The 23525-nt window shown below is 42.6% G+C and overlaps 1 protein-coding gene across 1 annotated transcript in view; it reads left to right on the top strand.

The window, feature by feature from the left end:
- The window catches only part of LOC129695564 (signal-transducing adaptor protein 1-like), an 83221-nt gene extending 61766 nt beyond the window's left edge, over window positions 1-21455 (top strand). Inside the window, exons 9-13 of the mRNA XM_055632640.1 lie at window positions 5762-5938; window positions 8878-8937; window positions 16779-16811; window positions 16914-16973; window positions 19447-21455. Of these exons, the coding sequence (XP_055488615.1) occupies window positions 5762-5938; window positions 8878-8937; window positions 16779-16811; window positions 16914-16973; window positions 19447-19514 (398 nt within the window). The 3' untranslated portion in view covers window positions 19515-21455. The remainder of the gene's footprint in view (window positions 1-5761; window positions 5939-8877; window positions 8938-16778; window positions 16812-16913; window positions 16974-19446) is intronic.
- Window positions 21456-23525: the final 2070 nt, after the last annotated feature.

Below are 23525 nucleotides of genomic sequence, written 5' to 3'. Positions count from 1 at the left end.
TTTAATGTTACAACTTAAAAGATTACCCAGGCCCTCGGATCTTCTACAGCCACCTGCATGGATATTCTTTATTTCATGGTTGTTTCTTTATCCTCCTAATTTCTTTCTTAAGTTCTCTCCTACACACTCTCAATCTTGGATGACTGCACCTGCCGGATGTTTCCTTGATTTTCCTGATCTACGTAAATGCATTTAAGGAGCAAAAGTAATTTTCCATGCTGTCACTTTTTTAAACAAGGATAGAATAATTAAATAACTCCTTGGTGGCAGTCTGTGTAAAACTGTTGTGAATTAATGTGAAGGACTGAGGAAGTGCTGCATTGATAGCCATATAAGGATAGAAACATAGAAACATAGAGAATAGGTACAGGAGTAGGCCATTCGGCCCTTCGAGCCTGCACCGCCATTCAATATGATCATGGCTGATCATCCAATCCCAATATCTCAGGATAAAACCAAACTCGTGTTATTCTTCAAAAGCAAACCTCATTATCTTTATAGAGCACGTCAAAGCATCTGTTGATTAGGAATTGCGATGAAAGATCCCCAAAACATTCAGCCATTTTCTGATCTTTTCCTATAAATCTTTTTCATATTTTCATTTTAAAATGATACTCTGGTGCTTGATTAATTTGGTGGCTTTGATTCATAGAAATTTAATCCAACAGGACAAATAGCGTAGGATATTTGAGATCATATCACAGCCTCTTTGAGATACTGACTCTCGAAGAGATATTGAATTTAACATTCAGAGGGAGAAATTCAACTTTCAACATTAACGCTGAAAATGGAGAAGATATGTGGCCATTGTACTCACCTCTGCATAGTTAATTGTATTGGCTTCAATTCTCTCCCAGGAGTATAATGAAGTTTACGAATAAACCATCTGACACATGTCATATTGTGAAGGAAATTTGTTGGGACAGAAATTCTCATGCACCAGCATAAGAAATTTGTACATTGTTCAAGTGAATTTTATCTAAAACCTAATTGCTTAATGCAATCAGTTCCGCTGTGCAAGTATAGCAAATTTAGATCTGGGTTCACATGCATAGACTCAGACACCACCCGGCTAGCATTGTTATGATCTCACTTGCACAAGGTTTTAGTGCATATTTGAATCCTGCGAACAACCCGGCCAGCATGTGGCATAGCCTTCATTCAAGTGTGGAAATCTACTTTGCATTAACAGGAGCTGCCTTACCTGGTCTGTGGCTTGGGATTTGAAGAAACCTTGATTTGCAGGCTGTCCTTCTTAGGTTTCTCACGATTCAGATCCTCCAAGCTTGTCTCCCCAGCTCCCATTTTGCTCATATCTGTATCTATGTTCCTAATCCCCTTACTCTCATGTCCAGCCAAACATGCAGCCCTCTTCCACAAACTGTGTTTGGCAGTCCAACCAAACTGTACATTGCCCTTTCCCAATTCTCCCCAAACCTAATCATATATCCCATTCTGATCATCACTTCGTCGGTATTATTCCAGGCCTGATATCCCTCCCGGGTCTTTGGTCCATCATGCATCTCAAATGCAGAGCTAGTGGAGGAAAGGTCTTTCTTCATCCAGAATGTGCAAGCTTATCTTTTACCTCAATTCTTGATTCCTGGCTTGACTATTGTACACAATCGATTTTCACAGTCACAGCTCTTCACTCCAAACTGAATGGGCCTGTGAAAAAGCTGCTTTAATGCACCTTCTTGTAGAATTTCTAGCCCATATTCTTTGATGTCTGAATCCAGACTCGCATCAACATGATCGAACAAAATGATTTGTAGAAAGGAGTAGATTTTAGGCAGCCTTGCGTCTATTTTAGATAAAAGAGATTTACTGTGGCCTCTGGTTCTGGACTCCCCCAAAAGAAAACTGTGGCCCCTGGTTCTGGACTCCCCCAACATCGGGAAGATGTTCCTGTCTCTAGTGTGTCCAAACATTTAATAATCTTATATGTTTCAGAAAGATCTAAATTTCCAGAACTAAATTTTTGTAACTTTATAGGTACATTAGCACAATGACATTACAGATAGACAATAGACAATATGTGCAGGAGGAGGCCATTCGGCCCTTCAAACCAGCATCGCCATTCAATGTGATCGTGGCTGATCATCCACAATCAGTACCTCATTCCTGCCTTCTCCCCATATTCCTTGACTCTGCCTCTCCATTCTCTCAGCCGCTCCATTCTCTCAGCATATGACAGTCCCGCCAACTCGGGAATTAACCTTGTAAACCTACGCTGGATTCCCTCAATAGCAATAATGTCCTTCCTCAAATTAGGGGACAAAAACTGCACACAATACTCCAGTTGTGGTCTCACTAGGGCCCTGTACAACTGCAGAAGGACCTCTTTCTAATCAACTCTTGTTATGAAGGCCAACATGCCATTCGCTTTCTTCACTGCCTGCTGCACCTGCATGCTTACTTTCATTGACTGATGAACAAGGACCCCCAGATCCCATTGTACTTCCCCTTTTCCCAACTTGACACCATTTAGATAATAATGTGCCTTCCTGTTTTTCCTACCAAAGTGGATAACCTCACATATATCCACATTAAACGGCATCTGCCATGCATCTGCCCACTCACCCAACCTGTCCAAGTCGCCCTGCATTCTCACAGCATCCTCCTCACAGTTCACACTGTCACCCAGCTTTGTGTCATCTGCAAATTTACTAATGTTACTTTGAATCCCTTCATCTAAATCATTGATGTATATTGTAAATAGCTGCGGTCCCAGCACCGAGCCTTGCGGTACCCTACTAGTTACTGCCTGCCATTCTGACCCGTTAATCCCTACTCTTTGTTTCCTGTCTGCCAATCAATGTCAGCACTCTACCCCCAATACCATGTGCCCTAATTTTTCCCACCAATCTCCTGTGTGGGGCCTTATCAAATGCTTTCTGAAAGTTCAGGTACACTACATCCACTGGCTCTCCCTTGTCCATTTTCCTAGTTACATCCTCAAAAATTTCCAGAAGATTGATCAAGCATGATTTTCCCTTCGTAAATCCATGCTGACTCGGACCGATCCTGTTACTGCTATCCAAATGTGCCGCTGTTTCATCTTTTATGATTGACTTCAGCATCTTCCCCACCACCGATGTCAGGCTAACTCGTCTATAATTCCCTGTTTTCTCTCTCCCGCCTTTCTTAAAAAGTGGGATAACATTAGCTACCCTCCAATCCACAGGAACTGATCCTGAATCTATAGAACAATGGAAAATGATCACCAATGCGTTCACGATTTTTAGAGCCACTTCCTTAAGTACCCTGGGATGCAGACCATCAGCCTTCAGTTCTATCAATCTATCCAACCCCATTTCCTGCCTAATGTGGATTTCCTTCAGTTCCTCCGTCACCCCAGATCCTCTGGCCTATAGTACATCAGGAGGATTGTTTGTGTTCTCCTTAGTGAAGACGGATCCAAAGTACCTGTTCAACTCATCTGCCATTTCCTTGTTCCCCATAATAAATTCACCTTTTTCAGTCTTCAAGGATCCAACTTTGGTCTTAACTATTTTTTTCCTCTTCACATACCTAAAGAAGCTTTTACTATCCTCCTTTATATTCTTGGCTAACTTACCTTTGTACCTCATCTTTTCTCCCCGTATTGCCTTTTTAGTTATCTTCTGTTGCTCTTTAAACATTACCTAATACTCTTGCTTCCCGCTCATCTTTGCTACGTTATACTTCTTCTCTTTTATTTTTATACTGTCCCTGACATCCCTTGTCAGCCACGGTGGCCCCTTACTTCCCTTGGAATCTTCCTTCCTCTTTGGAATGAACTGATTCTGCACCTTCTGTATTATTCCCAGAAATACCTGCCATTGTTGTTCCACTATCATCCCTGCTAGGGTATCTTTCCAGTCAACTTTGGCCAGCTCCCCCCTCATGGCTCCATAGTCCCCTTTGTTCAATTGTAACACTGACACCTCTGATTTACCCTTCTCCCTCTCAAATTGTAGATTAAAACTTACCATATTATGGTCACTACTTCCTTTTGGCTCCTTAACCTCAAGTTCCCTTTCTGGTTTGTTACACAATACTAAATACAGAATTGCCTTCTCCCTGATAGGCTCCAATACAAGCTGCTCTAAGAATCCTCCACGGAGGCACTCAACAAACTCCTTTTCTTGGCGTCCAGCACCAACCTGATTTTCCCAATTTACCTGCATGTTGAAATCTCCCATAACAACTGTAGCATTACCTTCACTACATGCCAATTTTAACTCTTGATTCAACTTGCACCCTATATCCAGGCTACTGTTTGGGGACCTGTAGATAAGTCCCATTAGGGTCTTTTTATCCTTACAATTCCTTAGTTCTATCCAGACTGACTCCACGTCTCCTGTTTCAATGTCACCCCTTGTAAGGGACTGACTTTCATTCCTCACTAACAGAGCTACCCCACCACCTCTGCCCACCTGTCTGTCTTTTCGATAGAAGGTATATCCTTGAATATTCAGTTCCCAGACCTGGCCTTCTCGCAGCCATGTTCCTTTAATTCCCACAACATCATGCTTGCCAATTTCTAACTGAGCCTCAAGCTCGTCCACTTTATTTTTTATACTTTGTGCATTAATATACAACATTTATTCGGTATTCATCTCCCCTCTCACACCGCTCACAATTGGTCCTGACCTTACTCTCTCATCCCTTCTCGAACTTTCCTTCCCATTAATTCGGGAGTCTTTTGTAACTTTTCCAGTACTCACTTCCCTTTCAAATCCATCTTTATACTCTCAATTTGTCAATCCCTCCCCCCCACTATTTAGTTTAAACCCACACATGTAGCCCTAGCAAACCTGCCTGCCAGAATGTCGGTCCCCCTCCAGTTAAGGTGTAACCCGTCCCTTTTGTGCAGGTCACCCCTACCCCAGAAGAGATCCCAGTGCTCAATAAATCTAAATCCTTGCTCCCTGCACCAGCCCCTCAGCCACACATTCAGATCCCCTATCTCCTTGTTCCTGTCCTCACTAGCACGAGGTACTGGAAGCAATCCAGATATAACCACGCTTGAAGTCCTGCTTTTCAGTCTTCTCCCTAACTCTCTGAACTCACTTAGCAGAACCTCCTTCTCCTTCTTCCCAATGTCGTTTGTGCCCACGTGCACAACTACTGCCGGCTGTTCAACTTCCCTCTCGAGGATGTTCTGAATTCGGTTTGTGACATCTTGAACCCTGGCACCAGGGAGGCAGCAGGCCATCTTCGAGTCTCACCTGCCTCCACAGAATCTCCAGTCCGCACCTCGAACAATGGAGTCACCCACCACTATGGCTCTGCCCGACGTCACTCGCCAGTCGAGTCTCACCTCTAGGATTGGAGCCACCGCTCGGTCAACCTAAGGTCATTTTTGTAAACCTCCCCCGGACCCTCTCCAATGCCAGAGCACCTCAGATATGGGGCCCAAAACTGCTCACACTAGTCTAAATGCGGTCTGACCAGTGCCATATAAACCTCAGAGTTCTCATGATAAAATTACTCAACAATCTTGAAACCTCCATTTTTTGCATTGGATTGGAAACGTAAAACCAATGTTTTTGGCATCATGTTCCGCACAAACCTTGTGGGCTGATGGGCATGTTCTAGTGCTCTACTGTTCTATATTCTAATATTACTTTCATCTCTTTCAAAATCAAATCTAAACCAAAATATGAATTCATTCCAATACACAATCAGTGTTCCAATTCAGGCTTGTGGTTACCACAGTTATATCCAGTTACCTTAAAAATTGGAACCCAGATTTTTCACTTTTGTTTTGCAGAGATCGCCAAAGATCAACAGAAAAAGATACAAAAGAAGCTGGTGCCAATGTCAAAAGTGGCTCCAATTCAACGTCATTCAATGTCACCATCTGAATATCCAGACCTACCAGGGATAATGCAAATGCCATGCAGTGCTCAGCAAAAGCTGCCATTAAAGCGCCAATCATTAAGTCCAGGCAGGTCCTCTTTATTGATATGTTAATATAGTGTCATTTGAAAAAGTTTAACAAGCAGCTACATATGAAAGATTTTGAAGGGTACAGGGGTAGGTACAGCAGAGAGGGAGTAATTCTGATCCTCCCTGAAGAACAATCAGTCGGGCCAAATTTCAAGAAATGAAACATATTTGTCTTATATTTGGATTAGGATGAATTTATATCCTCAGGATTCCTCCACTTGCATTGTGAATGAAAAGTGTTAAGGACCTGTCCCACTTGGCGATTTTTTCGGTGACTACCATTATCTTTGACTGACATATCAGGTCACCGAAAAAGTCATGGCGTGATGCAGCGTGACGACGTATTGCCATGTTTCCTCAAGTGCCACAACATTTTTTTTGTTGCTGCTGGATTTTGAAATGTTCAAAATCTTTCGGCGACCCTGATACATCAGTCAATGACGCCGGCAGTTGCCGAATAAATCGCCAAGTGGGACAGGCTCTTTAGTCTTTGAACCTCCTCACATCATTTCTCTGGTGTTTCGTGCTTTTAAAATTAAAACAACCTTGGGATAATATGTTGCACATGGTTTATTATAAAGAGGGACATGGATTGGGTGATTAGTCTTGTCACATTTAATTCTGTGTTTTTATGATTAAACTGTTATCTAATATACGCCTGCTACCAATGACAACTTTAACATTCAGGCAATCAATACATTTTATGGTGGAATACTGACGCAGCTGGTAGAGCTGCTGCCTCACAGTGCCAGAGACCTGAGTTTGATCATGACCTCGGGTGCTGTCCGTGTGGAGTTTCCACATTCTACCTGTGACTGTGTGGCTTTCCTTCCGGTGTCCCGCTTTCCTCCCACATCCCAAAGACTTGTGGGTTTTTTAGGTTAATTAACCTCTGTGAAATTGCCCCTAGTTTGTAGGGATGGATACAAAAGTGGGATAACATAAAACTAGTGTAAAAGTATGATAGATGGTCGGTGTGGACAGTGGAGCCAAGAGCCTATTTCAATGCTATATTTTTAAATCAATTAATAACAGGGTAACATTTGAAGCCATTGACTTACAGTGTCAGAGCTATACAACATGGAAACAGGCTCTTCAGGCCAACTGTCCATGCCGACCAAATGGCCTAACTGAGTTAGTCCTCATGCTCTTCCCTTAAAATTATGCCCTCTAGTCTTTGACTCCCATCTGTTGGGGCAAAGTCATGTCCAGTAACCTCAACAATGCCCATCATGATTTTATAAAACTTTTTAAGGTCACTCAGCCTCCTATGTTTCAGCAACAAAAGTCCTTGCCTATTCAGCCTCTCCCTCTGGCTCCAACCCCTCAAGTTTAGAGAACATTTCATAAATATTGATACACCTTTTCTAGTTTCATGATTTGGACTATCTGTGACACTTTCCTCCCCCTTTCCTAATCGATCATTTTCGTCACCTCCTCAAAGCTACCTCTATCTCAGGATCCATTAACAAAAAAGTTTGAGGCCTACTCTGGCATCTGTGAAGGGAGAGCCGAGCTTCAAGATGTCTGCTGTGGGGTAGTTCAAGGGATTCAGTGTCTTAAGGTTAGGCCAACTTTTTTCTGAGTGTTTGCCCACCTCTCGTCAGTACTGATGGCATTAATATCTCTGATTGTCTTTGCCTCATCTACTATTGCCTCCCTAACTGACCTCTGCCCAAACTCAGTTTGACCGACCTACCCTCATCCAACGTTCCTCTTTGAATGATTTCTAATGTTTAATTCAATCTTGGCTGATCAATCTTTCTCTCTCAACTCCGTTTTCCTGCCTTCTTCCTGTAATTTTTTTAATTTTTTTTTTTAATTCAAATTACTGTCATTGCACTTTTCAGCGCAATGAAATGGTTTAGCCTGCAGTCATAACATAGAATAAATAACAAACTCTCAACACAGTTTAAAGTCCCAAAGTCATTGTCTTTTCCCTCCTTGCTCTCCCTCTGCGCTGAGGCAATGCAAGCCTCCGATGTTGTGGCCCCGCCGGGTGATGGTAAGTAAGTCCCACGGCTGAATCCGTGCTCTGCAAACGGGCCGGTTCAAACTCCGCGGCCCGGGGCGGTTGAAGCTGCCATCCTCCAGTCCAGCGGACGCAGCTGTAGTTGCGGGAGCTCTGGAAAAACAGGTCACCACCTGTGACCTGCGAGCTCCCGATGATGTCGTCCACTGGGGGATACGGCCTGAAAGGTCGCATCCCCCCCGAAGGAAGAGTCAAAAAACATGTTACACACATACACAACTAAATAAACCGAAATAAACTGTAACAACGGGACAAAAGAAAACAAAAAAACAGAAAAGACAAACGGACTGCAGGCGAGCCGCAGCTGCAAGGCAGCGCCGCCACATCCGGAGTGATACCTTACTAATCAAGGTTGTTAGAAGGTAAAGGAATGTCCGGAAAGTGGGATATTCAGGGCATGCATGTTCCTATTGTAGTGCAAGGCAAGGTAGGTTGGAGTCAGGAAGCATGAATGATGAGAGAAATTGAGGCTCTGGTCATGAATAAGAAGGAGGCATGGGACAGGTATAGGCAGCTGGGATCAAGTGCATCCCTGGAGGAGTTTTGGGAACCGAGGGGGTACATTAAATAAGGATATGAGAACACTTGTGCTTGGTCTGTCAAGGCTTGCTGGATCTCCCGGAGGCTAACCATTTTGACTCTCCTTCCCATCCCATACTGACCTTTCTGTCCTGGGCCTCCTCCATTCCCAGAGTGAGGCTGCATGCACACTGCAGGAACCTCGCCTGTGATTCCACTTGAGTAGCTTACAGGTTAACCATATGAACATTGAATATGAATTTTAGGTAAATAACTACAAACAACCTTTTCTAACTGACCTCTGCCCAAGCTCAGTTTGACTTGCCTACCCTCATCCAACTTTCTTCTCTGAATGTTGCTTAATGTCTAATTCAATCTTTCAACAGGGGACTGCAGTGGAGGTCCAGTCAAGGAAGAATCTGAACCTGACTACATGAATAATGAAAGTAGGAGCTGTTACATAGTTTTGCATTTTTTCTTTAATGGTCATATTTATCTTTTGGACCACATGTACATTAGTAAATCTTTACATGTTTCCTTTAATGAAGTTGCAGTCTCACAATGTGCCAAACTGAGATTTTTAAGGTTATTCAATTTATTCCATATTCAGGAGTTTTTTCTTGGTATTATTTGAACAGAGGCCTGCCTGTAGGTTAATGGTCACTTTGCTCCTAAGTTAATCAAAGTATACTTATCCAATATCCCCAAGCATGGAAACAAGACAATCCACCTGTCAAATAAGAGTGAGACTTCTCAGGTTATGTAAAGACTGTAAGGACTCATTCGATCACGGAGTGAGCTGAACATGCCCCTGGCTCGGATGGTCTCAAGATCCAGTAAGTGTCCTATCATGGGATCAGGTGCTTTGTGAACCGTTGTTAACCAATCACCAAAGCCTCATCTGTATCAAAGAATAATAGACAAATAAAAATTACAAGCGCTTGCAGCGCCGGAGATATGGGTTAGATCCCGACTACGGGTACAGTCTGTACAGAGTTTGTACATTCTCCCTGTGACGGCGTTAGTCTTCTCCGAGATCTTCCGTTTCCTCCCACACTCCAAAGAAGTACATGTTTGTAGGTTAATTGGCTCGGCGTATGTGTCTAATTGTCCCCAGTGTGTGTAGGATAATGTTAGTGTGCGGGGATCGCTGGTCATTGCGGACTTGGTGGGCCGAAGGGCCTGTTTCCATGCTGTATCTCTAAACTAAACTAAATTAAACAAGGGATGATTTTTAACACATAAAATGTTTTCTCAAGAATACAATTTAGAATAATGCATGGTTCATTACTTTCATTGTGATGTTCTCTTTGTTGAGCTGTGAGTTAATCATGTCATACATAGATCCATACATAGATACACACAGAAAATTTGATCCATTTTCTATCAGAAGGTAATTAATAGGAGCTGTGCGCGAAATATATTCAGAAAATGACAGTGGTATTAAACTGAGTTGCAATGGACAGTCTAATTTCCAGTGGATGTGAATTCAAAAGAAAATGAGTGAAAACAATTCAAGACAATTCCAAAATCAAGACTTATAGGCGTAGAGTTATACAGCACGGAAACAGGCTCTTCGGCCAAATGTTGATGGTGGAGGGTGATGGTGGAGGGTCGTTTTACAGACTGGAGGCCTGTGACTTGTGGTGTGATCATTGCTGTTTGTCATTTATGGCAATGATTTGGATGAGAATGTGCAAGACATGATTACTAAGTTTGCAAATTACACTAAAGTGGGTGGTATTGTAGATAGGTTATCAAAAATTATAGCAGGATCTTGGTCAGTTGGACAAATGAGCCTTGAAACCTTCCTGGAGGGGGGTGGTGGTGTTAAGGGACTGGACACCCATGGTAAATAGGAGTCAATGGGGGTGGAGAAATGGAAAGTTATTGACGATTTGAAGGGTATATTCGGTGTCCCAGATTTAGTTCAGATGAGACTGGACTGGGAACCGGTGGATATGATGGAAACAAGGTATTTGGAGATCAGGCAGAAACAATGGGACTGCAAGGATAGTCCTGTTTGTGGATTTTGGGAAGGAGATAGAAGCGGACAGTGCAAGGTTGATGAACTATAAGGTTGAAGACTGTGGGGAGGAGTTTGCCAGTTGAAGAGATTAGCAACAGTCTCGGAGATGCACTTTTCAGTATCGGAAAAGTGCAAGAGAATTTAAACGGTGAATGGAGGATTACTGGAACCAGCTAACATGATAGACGGGACAATTTTAAAGGTAACCAGTGGATTGGTTGTAGCATGCAAATTAGATAATTATGCAGCTAATAAAAAGAAGGCAAGATGTAGCAGAGTGGCCTATTGGGAGAGAAGCTGTGTGGAGGGTATGTGTGGTGCTTTGGTGCTGTGTGGAGCAGGGGCGGAAAACCCGGGGGGGCCAGAGGGGACACGTCCCCCTCCATGTTTTGATAGTGAGTTCCGTTCTTGGTGTGGAGGGTGTGTGTGAAGCTTTGGTGCCATGTGGAGGGTATGTGTGAGGCTTTGTCTCTAAAATGTTGTGTGAAGGGCAAGTGTGAGTTTTTTGTTTGGGAGTTTTTGATGAGGGGGCTGAGATAAGGAGGCCGTTACAGAAGTGGATAGGATGATATATTTGCACGCGTGTGAGTTGTGATTATTTTTCTCTCTTTCTTGGTCCAACTACAGTAGTGATTGTAGATAAATTGGTACAATGCTCCTGTGACAGGATGTGGAAAGTCGGGGAAACTGCTGGTGTCCCTGGTGACTACACTTGTGAGAATTGTGACCAGGTTTCACCTCAGCCCTAGATAACAATGGCCTGCTTCCTTTATCATCGTTATATTTTGCATATCTTTCATGCATTTGTTCTATATCACCGTCTATATCTCTCGTTTCCCGTTCCCATGACTGAATCCGAATCCGATTTCGGCACGGACTAGATGGGTCGAGATGGCCTGTTTCCGTGCTGTAATTGTTAAGACCCGAAAAGTCACCTATTCCTTTTCTCCAGAGATGCTGTCTGACCCGCTGAGTTACTCCAGCTTTTGATGTCTATCTTCAGTTAAAATTCTATATTGGAGCATGGCCCAGTTTGATGGTATAAGACAGGAACTCACTTAACTTGATTGGAGCAGGTTCATAAGTCATTGGAGCAGAATTAAGCCATTCAGCCGATTGAGTCTACTCCGCCATTCAATCATTGCTGATCTACCTTTCTCTCTCAACTCCATTCTCCTGCCTTCGTCCTGTAACCTTTGATACCTTAGGGTTGTTTGAAGGAAAAAGGAATGTCTGGCAAGGTAGGTCGGCATCAGGAAGCATGAACGATGAGAGAGATGAACGATGGTCAAAAATAAGATGGAGGCATTGGACAGGGATAAGCAGCTGGGATCAAGTGCATCCCTGGAAGAGTTTTGGGAACTGAGGGGCACATTAGAGATGGACATCAGAACACTTGTGCGCAATCCGTGAAGTCTTGCTGGATCTCCCGAGGCTAAGCATTTTCTAGTATTAGGTAAATAACTACAAACACCTTTTCTTCTTTCCCTCCATTCTTCCCTGTCCCCCAACTGGAAGGGACTAATTTCTCCCCTTCCTCCTCCCCTTCCACCTATATCCTTCATTTGGCTTCAAATTTGCACTACTACTATCCTTATCTCACTACTTTGGTCTTTTCATCTGTCCTTTGCCCAACCATCAATCTGCATATCAAAACACCTCAAGTCAAGAGAGTTTATTTGTGCCCCAGATAGGACAACAAAATTCTTGCTTTGCTTCAGCACAACAGAATATAGTAGGCATGAATACAGAACATATCAGTGAGTTCATAGACCATTATATAAATATATACACACATCAATAAATAAGCAGTTAAAGTGCAAATAAACAGATAATGGTTTATTAATGTTCAGAGATATGTTTCAGTTTAGTTTAATAGCCTGATGGTTGTGGGGAAGTAGCTATTTCTGAACCTGGACTTTGCAGTCTTCAGGCTCCTGTACCTTCTACCTGAAGGTAGCGGGGAGATGAGTGTGTGGCCAGGATGGTGTGGGTCTTTGATGATGCTGCCAGCCTTTTTGAGGCAGCGACTGCAATAGATCCCCTCGATGGTAGGGAGGTCAGAGCCGATGATGGACTGGGCAGTGTTTACTACTTTTTGTAGTCTTTTCCTCTCCAGGGCGCTCAAATTGCCGAACCAAGCCACGATGCAACCGGTCAGCATGCTCTCTACTGTGCACCTGTAGAAGTTAGAGAGAGTCCTGCTTCACCTGTATCCACCCAATATTTGTGGAGGCTTTATCAATAGACAATAGATGCAGGAGTAGGCCATTTGGCCCTTCGAGCCAGCACCGCCATTCAATGTGATCATGGATGATCATCCCCAATCAGTACCCCGTTCCTGCCTTCTCCCCATATCCTCTGACTCCGTTATCTTTATGAGCCCTATCTAGCTCTCTCTTGAAAGCATCCAGAGAACCTGCCTCCACCGCCCTCTGAGGCAGAGAATTCTACAGACTCACCGCTCCCTGCGAGAAAAAGTGTTTCCTCATCTCCGTTCAAATGGCCTACTTCTTATTCTCAAACTGTGGCCCCTGGTTCTGGACTCCCCCAACATCGGGAACATGTTTCCAGCCTCTAGTGTGTCCAAGCCCTTAACAATCATATATGTTTCAATGAGATTCCCTCTCATCCTACTAAACTCCAGAGTGTACAAGCCCAGCTGCTCCATTCTCTCAGCATATGACAGTCCCGTCGTCCCGAGAATTAACCTTGTAAACCTACGCTGAACTCCCTCAATAGCAAGAATGTCCTTCCTCAAATTAGGGGATCAAAACGGCACACAATACTCCAGGTGTGTTCTCACTAGGGCTCTGTACAACTGCAGAAGGACCTCTTTGCTCCTATATTTGATTCCTCTTGTTATAAAGGCCAACATGCCATTTGCTTTCTTCACTGCCTGCTGCACCTGCATGCTTGCTTTCATAGACTGATGTACAAGGACCCCCAGATCCCATTGTACTTCCCATTTTCCCAACTTTTTTTTTTTTTAATTACAGTACATTACAATAGTACAACCCAAATATATCTGATTACATTTATTGTACCATTTCATTTTTTAAGCTTTAAAAATAAAGAGAAATAAAGAAAGTAAAGAAAGTGAGAGAAAGTCGTGATATGTGAAAGAGTGATCAAAAAGAGAGACCCATTAAGCAAAGAGTTAGGGAAAAAAGTTAAGAAATAGGCCATAGAAAAGAAAAAAAGAAAAAGAAACAAAAGCTCTATTATGAAGACCGCGCAAAAAGGGATATACCAACTTCGTATTTTTCATCCCCCCCTTACCAGATCCTGACACCATTTCTTTTTAGAGTACTGTTGCACCTTATACTTGTAGTAAGTCGATAAATGCAGACCACGTCTTTTGGAAGTGGTCTGATTTGCCTGCAAGAAGGAGTCTCATATCTTCCAGGTGTAATGTTTCAAACATATTTGAAATCCACATATTTATTGTTGGTATAGGAGCGTTTTTCCAGAATTTAAGTATAATCTTTTTTCCCGTCATTAATCCGTAATTAAATAGATTCTTTTGAAACACATTTTCCCAATTTGACGGCATTTAGATAGTAATCTGCCTTCCTCTTTTTGCTACCAAAGTGGATAACCTCACATTTATCCGCATTAAACTTCATCTGCCATGCATCTGCCCACACCCCCAACCTGTCCAAGTCACTCTGCATTCCCATAGCATCCTCCTCACAGTTCACACTGCCACCCAGCTTTGTGTCATCTGCAAATTTGCTAATGTTACTTTGAATCCCTTCATCCAAATCATTGATGTATATTGTAAATAGCTGCGGTCCAAGCACTGAGCCTTGCGTTACCCCACTAGTCACTGCCTGCCATTCTGAAAGGGACCCGTTAATCCCTACTCTTTGTTTCCTGTCAGCCAACCACCTCTCTGAAGATCCTGCCTTCCTTCCTTCCAGCTTTGTTTCCCCCCTCATCCCTCCACCACTACAATCAGTCTGAAATGGGTTTGTATCTAAGACCAGAATTGCATGCAATACCCCAATGTGCCTAACAAATATTTTATACAGCTGCAAATGTGACTTCTATACTGTGTAGTAGCCATTGAGCTCAACTCAGTATGTTATAACTATAACCAGTTACCTTTAAATTTTATCTGCCTGTAATTATGTGGGTGTGATTTATATGTAGTTGGAGGCATGTCTGCGGCTGGGATTCTCGAGCAGACGCCCTAGTAATTAGTTTGGTTGAGTTTGAAGAAGCATGGAGGAGAGGTCACAACTTTCCACCATGCACGAGTTTGACTACGAGTAAGATCAGAATGTACTTAAACAAGACAAAGTTTAGTTGATTATCTTACTGTTTTTACTACTGCAATAAATAAACTATTAATTAAGAGAGACTGTGTTTTGGAAGATTTATCTTTCGACGGCATTGAATGTCTCGTGGAGAGCTCGTGAATGCATTTCAATTATCTCCTAAACCCCTGTCTTCAATCATAGTGACTAGAGGAAAGAATCCTTGAATGATATGAAAATCTGTCACTCCATAGTGAACATTCTGAATAATGAAGGAAAGAATATTCAACATGTTCTTTATCACCCTAACTACTTGGCTTGCCAGTTCCAGGGGGCCGTGGACTTGCACCCCAAAATGCTTCTGAACATAAATGCTCCCAATGGTCCTGTCATTCCTCTATAATCTTCTCCTACATTTGAATTCTCAAAGCACAACATCTCACACTTGTCTGGATCGAACACCACCTGCCATTTCCCTGTCCACGTTTTAAAATGGTTGCTATCCAGCTAAATTCTTTGACAGTATCCACCAATTTTTGTGTCACATAAAAACTTACAACGGGATCCTTGACCTCCTGACCTATCAGCGAGGATAGGTGACAAATTACACTGTACAATCATTCTCAATAATGGTGTCAGCCAAGTACCAATCCATCCCAATCGATAAGTTTGCAGATGGCACCACAGTATGAATGAATTAATTAATATGTTTATTGGCCATGTATTCACATACAAGGAGTTTGCATTGGTGCTCCGCCCACAAATGACAACTTGACATACAGTGGGCCAGATATAACGATGAGAGGGAGTACAGAAAGGAAATTGAGAACCTTGTAAATTAGGGCCGACGTAGCAACCTCTCCCTAAATGTCAGCAAGACAAAGGAGATAGTGATTGACTTCAGGAAGCGAAGCAATACACACGCCCCAGTCAACATTGATGGCACTGATGTAGAAATGGTCAAAAGCTCAAGTTCCTAGGAATAAATATCACCAGTAAGTTGTCTTGGATCACCCACACCAAAGCTATGGCCAAGAAAGCACACCAATTCTTCTGCTTCCTTAGAAGGCTCGTGAAGTTCTACATGTCGCCCGTAACTCCCACAAACCTCCACAGATATGCCATAGAAAGCACCTTATGGGGATGCGTCACAGCCTGGAACAGCTCCATCAAAGACCGCAAGAAGTTGCAGAGAGTTGTGGACATAACCCAGAGTATCACACAAACCAACCTCCCTTCCATGGGCTCCATCTACACTTCACTGTACCTCGGCAAGGCCATCAACATAATCACAGACCAGTCCTATCGCGGTCACTCCCTCGTCTCCCATCAGGCAGGAAGTACAGAGGTTTGAAAACTCATACCTCCACATTCAGGAACAGTTTCTTCCCGGCTGAATGAATGGTCCTCTCGTCAGCTAGAGTGTGGTCCTGACCTCTCATCTACCTCATTGGCGATCTTTGGACTATCTTTAATCGGGCTTTACCGACTTCAATGTTATATCTTTACCGGATTTCAATGCTATATCTTTGCACTAAATGTGGTAACCTTTACTGTTTATCTGTGCATGTGGACAGCTTGATTGTATTAATGTATAGTCTTCTTTAGACTGGATAGGACACAAACAGATGCTTTTCACTGTGCCTCTGTACACGTTAATTAATTTATATATATCACAAACAATAGAGGTTCTAGCGATGATCTTTCAGGAACACCACTCGTCACAGACCTCCAGTCAGAATAACACTCCTCCACGACTACCTTTTGTTTTCTATGGCTGAACCTATTGTAATCCACATATGTCCCAATTCCCCGTCTGTTCATGTGACCATCTAATTGCTTGTTCATCTGCTTGCACTGTATGCCTGGCAATGTGTTCTCCAGGCACACTTCAATCTGTGTGAAAAGACTTGCCTTGCAAATCTCCTTTAAGCTTTACTCCGAGTGCAAAGCTGATTATGATATTAACATGGATTTTTCTGTATTGTTTCAGCTCTCCGAAAACTGAACCAGATGAACCTGGCAGGTGAGTGGAGGGAAATAATTTTGAACCTAAATATGTTATCAAAATTTGTAATGAACAATTACAAATTGAAAAGTGACTATAAATTTGTTTTTTCTAATGAAGATGACACGCCACCCAGTTATATTGCTCCAAATCCATGGGGCCAGAAGCATTTTCCTAGAGGTAATCTTGAACTTTCACATTTCTTTTCCTAGTTTTGTCGAATAAATTTATTGATATGTGACAGTATGGGGAAATGCACCTGTATCCTTGGTAAAAAGCAATCGTCGATTTAATCCCAAATCTAGGTTAATATCATTTTCGAAGATACCTGTAGTATAAACAGGCAATTTATTCAAATTCATACAAACTTTGGGGCAGCTGGTTCCCATTCAGTCCACTGCATTTTCTCCCTGTTTCATTAGAGCCTTAGTCATACAGCATGGAAACAGGTCCTTTGGCCCAACCTGCCCACACAGAAAAACATGCCCCTCCACACTGGTTCCACCTGCCTGCATTTGGCCCATATCACTCTAAACCTATTCTATCCATGCACCTGTCCAAATGTTTCTTAAACATTGTGATAGTACCTGCTTCAACTACCTCCTCTGGCAGCTCGTTCCATATACCTGCCACCCTTTGTGTAAAAAAAATTTGCCCCTCAGGTTCCTATTAAATGTTTCAACGTAAACTTATGTCCTCTGGTTCTTGATTCCCCTACTCTACTAGTTATAGAATAAACTGATATGGGATTAGTTGGATCCAATATGTTGAATTTGTGTTGAAAGAAAATCCCAAATGAGCTTGGTTGTATTGTATTATAAAAACTTATCTATTCCTCTCATAATCTTATCCACCTCTACAAAATCACCCATCATCCTCTTGTGCTCCAAGGAATAGTCCTAGCCAGCTCAACCTTTCCCAGTTGCTCAGGCCCTCGAGTCCTGGGAACATCCCTGTAAATCTTCTCTGTTTAATAGCATCTTTCCAATTTAATAACATCTTTCCTATAACAGGGTGACCAAAACATAAACACAATATTCTAAATGTGGCCTCACCAATGTCTTGTGCAACTGTAACATAACCTCCCAGCTTCTATACTCAATACTCTGACTGGTGAAGGCCAATATGCTGAAAGCCACTTGACCACCCTATCCACCTATAACTCTAGTTTCAAGGAATTATGTACCTGCTCTCCTAGAACCCTCTACTCTACAAAACTCCCCAGAGCCGTGCCATTCACTGCGTAGGTCCTGCCCTGCTTTGACTTTCCAAAATGCAACACCTCACACTTATCTGTATTAAATTCCATTAACCATTCCCCATACCACTTGCCCAACCAATCAAGATCCTGCTGCAATTTTTGACAACCATCTTCATGATCTACAATACCACCCACTTTATGGTCATCTGCAAACTTTAGTTTGTGTTCCATCTTCCAATAGTCTTAGTTTTCCCGTCCTTAATTAATAAAACAAATCAAAACAATGTGCAGCAGAAAAGGGACTATGACCATGTCAACTGGTAAAAGGCGATGGAGGGAAAACTGATATAGGATTAGTTGGATCCAATATGTTGCATTTGTGTTGAAAGAAAATCCCAAATGAGCTTGGTTGTATTGTCTCTCACTTGTATTTAGTTTCATGAGTCAATTGTGGGTCTGACATGTTGTTACATTCTGAATGCATGTTATTGATTAGTGGTAAGATTACCTGCTGCACTCTGTTGCATGCCTTGTGATGTCCCAGCACTTTATTCCATTCCAGGGCTCCCAACAAAAGAACTCATTAGTTCATTAAAGTATCTATTTCCTATCTTCCATACACAAGCTCCAGTCATGAAGGAATACTCTCCTAAGATCCCAGTTATCATAGATGGTTAATGAATAATGTCTGCTCTATTCGGGTCCAAATTTTTTGTAAGCACCATAGTAGTCATCTTTAACATAGTTTACATGGCCTCCCTGGGTAACAAATGCCTGGCTTATGAACAAGCCATTACAAGCGGGGACTGGGTCAAGCCGAGTAAAGTTGGGAGCACTGAACAATTTCTCTCACTCAATCTCACCGAGTCAGTGAGGCAAAATGGCATCAAACTTCCCATGTCTCTTGTCACAACTATTTCTATAATCCTCTCCCACATATTTTATGTTCATTTCCCACTTACAAAAAAATTAAGTTTATGAACAGTTCTTAAGAACAGAACTCTTTTGTAACCGAGGGACTGCCTGTACATTATGAAAAGATGCTGAGAACCTACGAAGAATCTATAGCTGTTCTACTTGGCACATGCCAACTTACAAAGCTGCAATACTTATTAGTACAGCTATGCTGACTTACTAAAGGAAAACATTATTTGGGTGCTTGATTCCTGATTGCTTCACTGTTATGTTACAAAAGTGAGCACATGTAGATTGAATGTAATGCCTTTTGAATAGACCATCACATGAAGAGAGGTGATTTGAGCATCGTACCAAAACTGATTCTTCCTGTGGCAACACTGTGGCGTCTTAACACCTGGCTTGGTATTGGACCTTTGCATCTCCCTTCAAATTTCTCAGAACAGTTGTGATTTTACAGCAGGAACCAGTGATGAATTAACAGGTTAACAAAAGGTAAAACATTTGATCATGTAACTGTTTTTCCTCCATATGCAGGCAATGATGAGTCGAGCGAACTTATGACAAAGCTGATGAAGAGACGGCAAAGGCTACAGGATGATTGATGCACACCTCAGAGAATATTGTTCCAATAAGCATGTCTTATTTAATTAACAAATGCAAGCACTTCTGCAGTGCTTACATTTAAGTCAAAAACACTTAACCTTTGCCGTGGAAAATCTTAAAAGTGAGAGAAGTAACTGATTTAAGGAATTAGAGAGTTCTAGGTTTTACCAGGTTATACTTGTTTTGAATCTGATCCTGAAGCTACACACCTAAAATTTTCACAAGAACAATTTAACATAAGAGTTCTGTTTTGGAGTTATTTCTATTTTTACTTTGAGAGACTTCCTGAATCATTCAAGAGCCAGGAATGTTTATTTGTCATATGTACCGACAATGGAACAATGAAATTCTTACTTGCAATAGTTTTACAAGTTTCTGTCTTTTCTTTCAACATACTTTAAAATATCATGTCCCACAGTGCCATATGAGATAATGTTATTTACTGCAACATTCTACTTTACAAAAATCAATTTGTTATATCACATATTATGTGATAATTGTTTCATTTCTTTATGTACATTGTGATTACAATAAGATAGCAATGTAAATTGTGGAAATCTATTGTAATTAAAATTAGTTATTGTTAGTCAAGACAGTGCTAAATTACATGGGATGCTGTAGTATAAAGCGACTCACAAAAAGCAGGTACAGCAATTAATTAGAATGCAAATTAATCGCTAGCCTATTTTACAGAGTGGAAGGAAAGTAAAAAATATTTGTTTTTACTGCACAGGGTGTTGTGGAGGCCTCTCCTGGAGTACTGTCTAATGCTTTGGTCTTGGTTTATGGATGTGTATGCTTACATTGGAGCCATTTCAGTGAAGGGCTTCCGAGTTGATTCTTGGGATGAAAGGTTTGCCTTACTTTGAGTAAGTTGGGCCCAAATTGAAGGAGAATTAGAAGATATCTTACTGAAATTCATAAGATTTTGAAAAGACTACATAAAGATAGGATTTTTAATTTTACAGGAGGGTCTAGTTCAGCTGGGAAGGTGAGCCAAGTACTGGCAAATTAAATTTAAGTCTGACAAAGGTTGCACTTTGGTATGTCAAACCAGGACAATACTTGCACAGTAAATGGTAGGGCCCTGGTAGGTATTGTAGAAGAAAGAGATCTGGGTGCAGGGTTCCCTAAATGTGGCAAGTCAGGTGGACAGGGTGGTGAAGAAGGCCTTTGGCATGCTTACCTTCGTTTGGATGGATATTGAGTACAAAAGTTGGGACGTCATAATGCCGCTGTACAGGTTGATGAGCCCACACTTGGATGATGCAGTTTTGGTCAGTTTCCTTATTATGGGAAGGATGTTATTCAGTTGGTAAGGGAGAGGCTGGATAGGCTGTGACATTTTTTATTTGGAACGTTGGATTACCTTTTTTAAGTATGAGCGGCATGGATAGAGTGAACACTCGGTCTTTTTACCAGGGTAGAAGATTCTTAAACTAAAGAGAGTGAGAGCTGCGGTGAGAGCGGCGAGATTTAAGAGAGGCAACTTTTTCACTCTGAGTGTAGTTTGCACCTGCAGCTGCCAGATGAAGTTATGGAAACAATTATGACTTTCACAAGTAATTTGGACAGGCATATGGATAGGGAAAGTTTTGGGGGAAATGGACCAAATAGGACTCGCCCGGAATATCAAATTAGTCAGCATTGACAAGGTGGGCCAAAGGGCCTATTTTCATGCTTTTTAGTTTATTGACTCCAGATGCCTTCTGAATAGGGGATTGGTGGAGATTGATTGTACAATCCTTGGCATTTGGTACTCTTGAGGCTGAAATATTGAATAATTTTCAAGGATGAAATAGATTATTTCTTGTTCAATACAGACAAGTGGCCTGGATCTTACCAGCCATGATCTTAATGATAAAGAGAATAAAGAGCCAACGTGATCTACTCCTGCTCCTTTTTGTGTGCTTTTTTTTAAACTTTATGGTTTACATAGTTTTGGCGATAGTTTTAAACTATAAAAAAAAGTCAGATCAATAGAAATAGTTATAGTCAGCATCAGTCAGGACTGATTCTTTAGCCCAACTTGAAACAAAATGGTCCATCTAAGTTTGTTGGTTGCAATGATCTTCAGAAGGAGAGAGAATACAACTTCTGACTGGTGTTTTGTTGCAATACACATAGTAAACATAACTATCCTTCATAGACAAAAAAATTATCCTGTTCATATGACCGATTCCACTAACTTATTGACTGATTTTTTTTTGTCATTAACTGCTCTATGCTTTTAAGTTGTTCCCTGGGTATAGATGCTGGTGACAAGCAGTATTGTACAAGCAGATGATTGGCTTTCCATTATAATCCATATTGGAAGAGTTAAGGGCCTGTCCCACTGTACGAGGTAATTCAAGAGCTCTCCCGAGTTTAAAAAAAAAAATCAAACTCGTGGTAAGCACGTAGAATGTACGTAACGGGAACACAGGAGCTCGGGACGTCTCTTAGCGGCTCGTAACGCTAACGGCAGGTACTTGGGAAACGCGGTAAGCTTGTGAAGACTCATGAAGATTTTTCAACATGTTGAAAAATGTCCATGAGAGCCCCGAGTACCTACGAGCAGCTATTACCGTAATTCTCTGAGTTCGAATCAGGGGAAACTCGGGAGAACTCTTGAATTAGCTCGTACAGTGGGACAGGCCCTTTAAGAGTATTTCTGGGTTACAGGTATGTTGATTTCACCAATGATTTCCCCCGTTCATTTCAAATACACCAAAACATATTTCATTTCATCATTGGAGATCCAAGGAATTGCAGACCTTGCTTTACAAACAAAGACACGCAGTATTGGAGTAACTCAACAGACCATGACTTATGTAAAGTTTCTTAGTGCTCTTTATCTATACCTCAGAGAGATTTCACAATTATGTAAATGAGCAAGGAAGGAGCTAAAAACAAAAGCAGAAAATTTAGAGTGTCCAGCAATTATGATATAGCGCAGGGGTCAGCAACTTTGTTGTGCATAGGGGCCGGATCCCATGTCCGTGAGCAGTTGGAGGGCCGCATCAAATAAAGTTTATTTAATAAACCTTGACATCACATAACGGGAGAGAGAGAGAGAGAGCCCGGGACAGAGGAGCCAGCCTTCCGCCCAGTAGCTACCCGCCAACCACCACCTCCACTGGTTGCGCCAGTGCCGAAGGACTCTGTGGCTGGCTGGCGGGTTGGCAGAAGGTGCAGAGGTGGCAGCCGGTTCCACTGTCCGGTCCCGGCTGCCGCTCGCAGCCCCCCGATCTACTTCCCTTCCTGGCTACAATGCGGTGGCTCCGTGCCCGGTGGTGAGCGGTGAGTGAGTGAGTTGCAGCCATGATCTCCGACCCCCTCCTTCTCAACGCTCCTGCCCTCCCCGCAACTTTACCCCTGGCGATCCAGCCAAGTTTGCTACTTTGTGCAGCCCAGGCCGTGCTGACCCGGGCCAGACTCCCCACATGCTGTGGAAAGGAACTCTTCCCCACCGAGCGACGCTGTCCTTTTACAGCCGCTGCCCGTTTCCCACTTCACACAGTTCCAGGGTTGAAGGCGTGCCAGGTCCCGCGGTGTAGTCGCTACGAGAGTGGCATTGCTCGGCCAACTCCACTCCAGTGGACGGCCACTATCCCTGCTGCCCCGGCAGAAAGCTGCTCCGTCTTCCCGCCCTGGGGACCAGACCTGAGTCCTGGTAGAATGTCGCCATCAGCAAACTGGACATAGCCACCCAGCCTAGGAATGTAAATCAGCTGCCAGCAATGAGGGATAGACTTGGCTACCCCTCCGTACAGCAACATCAAGAACGACGTCTAGGGTGAATGAGCAGCAGGCACCGCAGCCACCGTAAATGCAACTTCACTATCACATCCTGGAACAACGCCCACCAATCCAAGTAGGTGCGGGTAAAAAAAAAAATACGCCTGCTGGCCGGAATGGTTCCGGGGCGCGCTGAGCATCAGGCACTGCAGCATCTGCAAACGCAAATTCACTTTTAGATGCGGGAAAAAATATATATGACCTCGGGCTGGATGAATGCGGAAAAAAAT

Source organism: Leucoraja erinacea, chromosome 3, assembly GCF_028641065.1.
Source record: "Leucoraja erinacea ecotype New England chromosome 3, Leri_hhj_1, whole genome shotgun sequence".
Classification (NCBI taxonomy): domain Eukaryota; kingdom Metazoa; phylum Chordata; class Chondrichthyes; order Rajiformes; family Rajidae; genus Leucoraja; species Leucoraja erinaceus.
The sequence above is the reverse complement of the archived record's forward strand: the minus strand, read 5'-3'. Positions and strand labels throughout refer to the sequence as shown.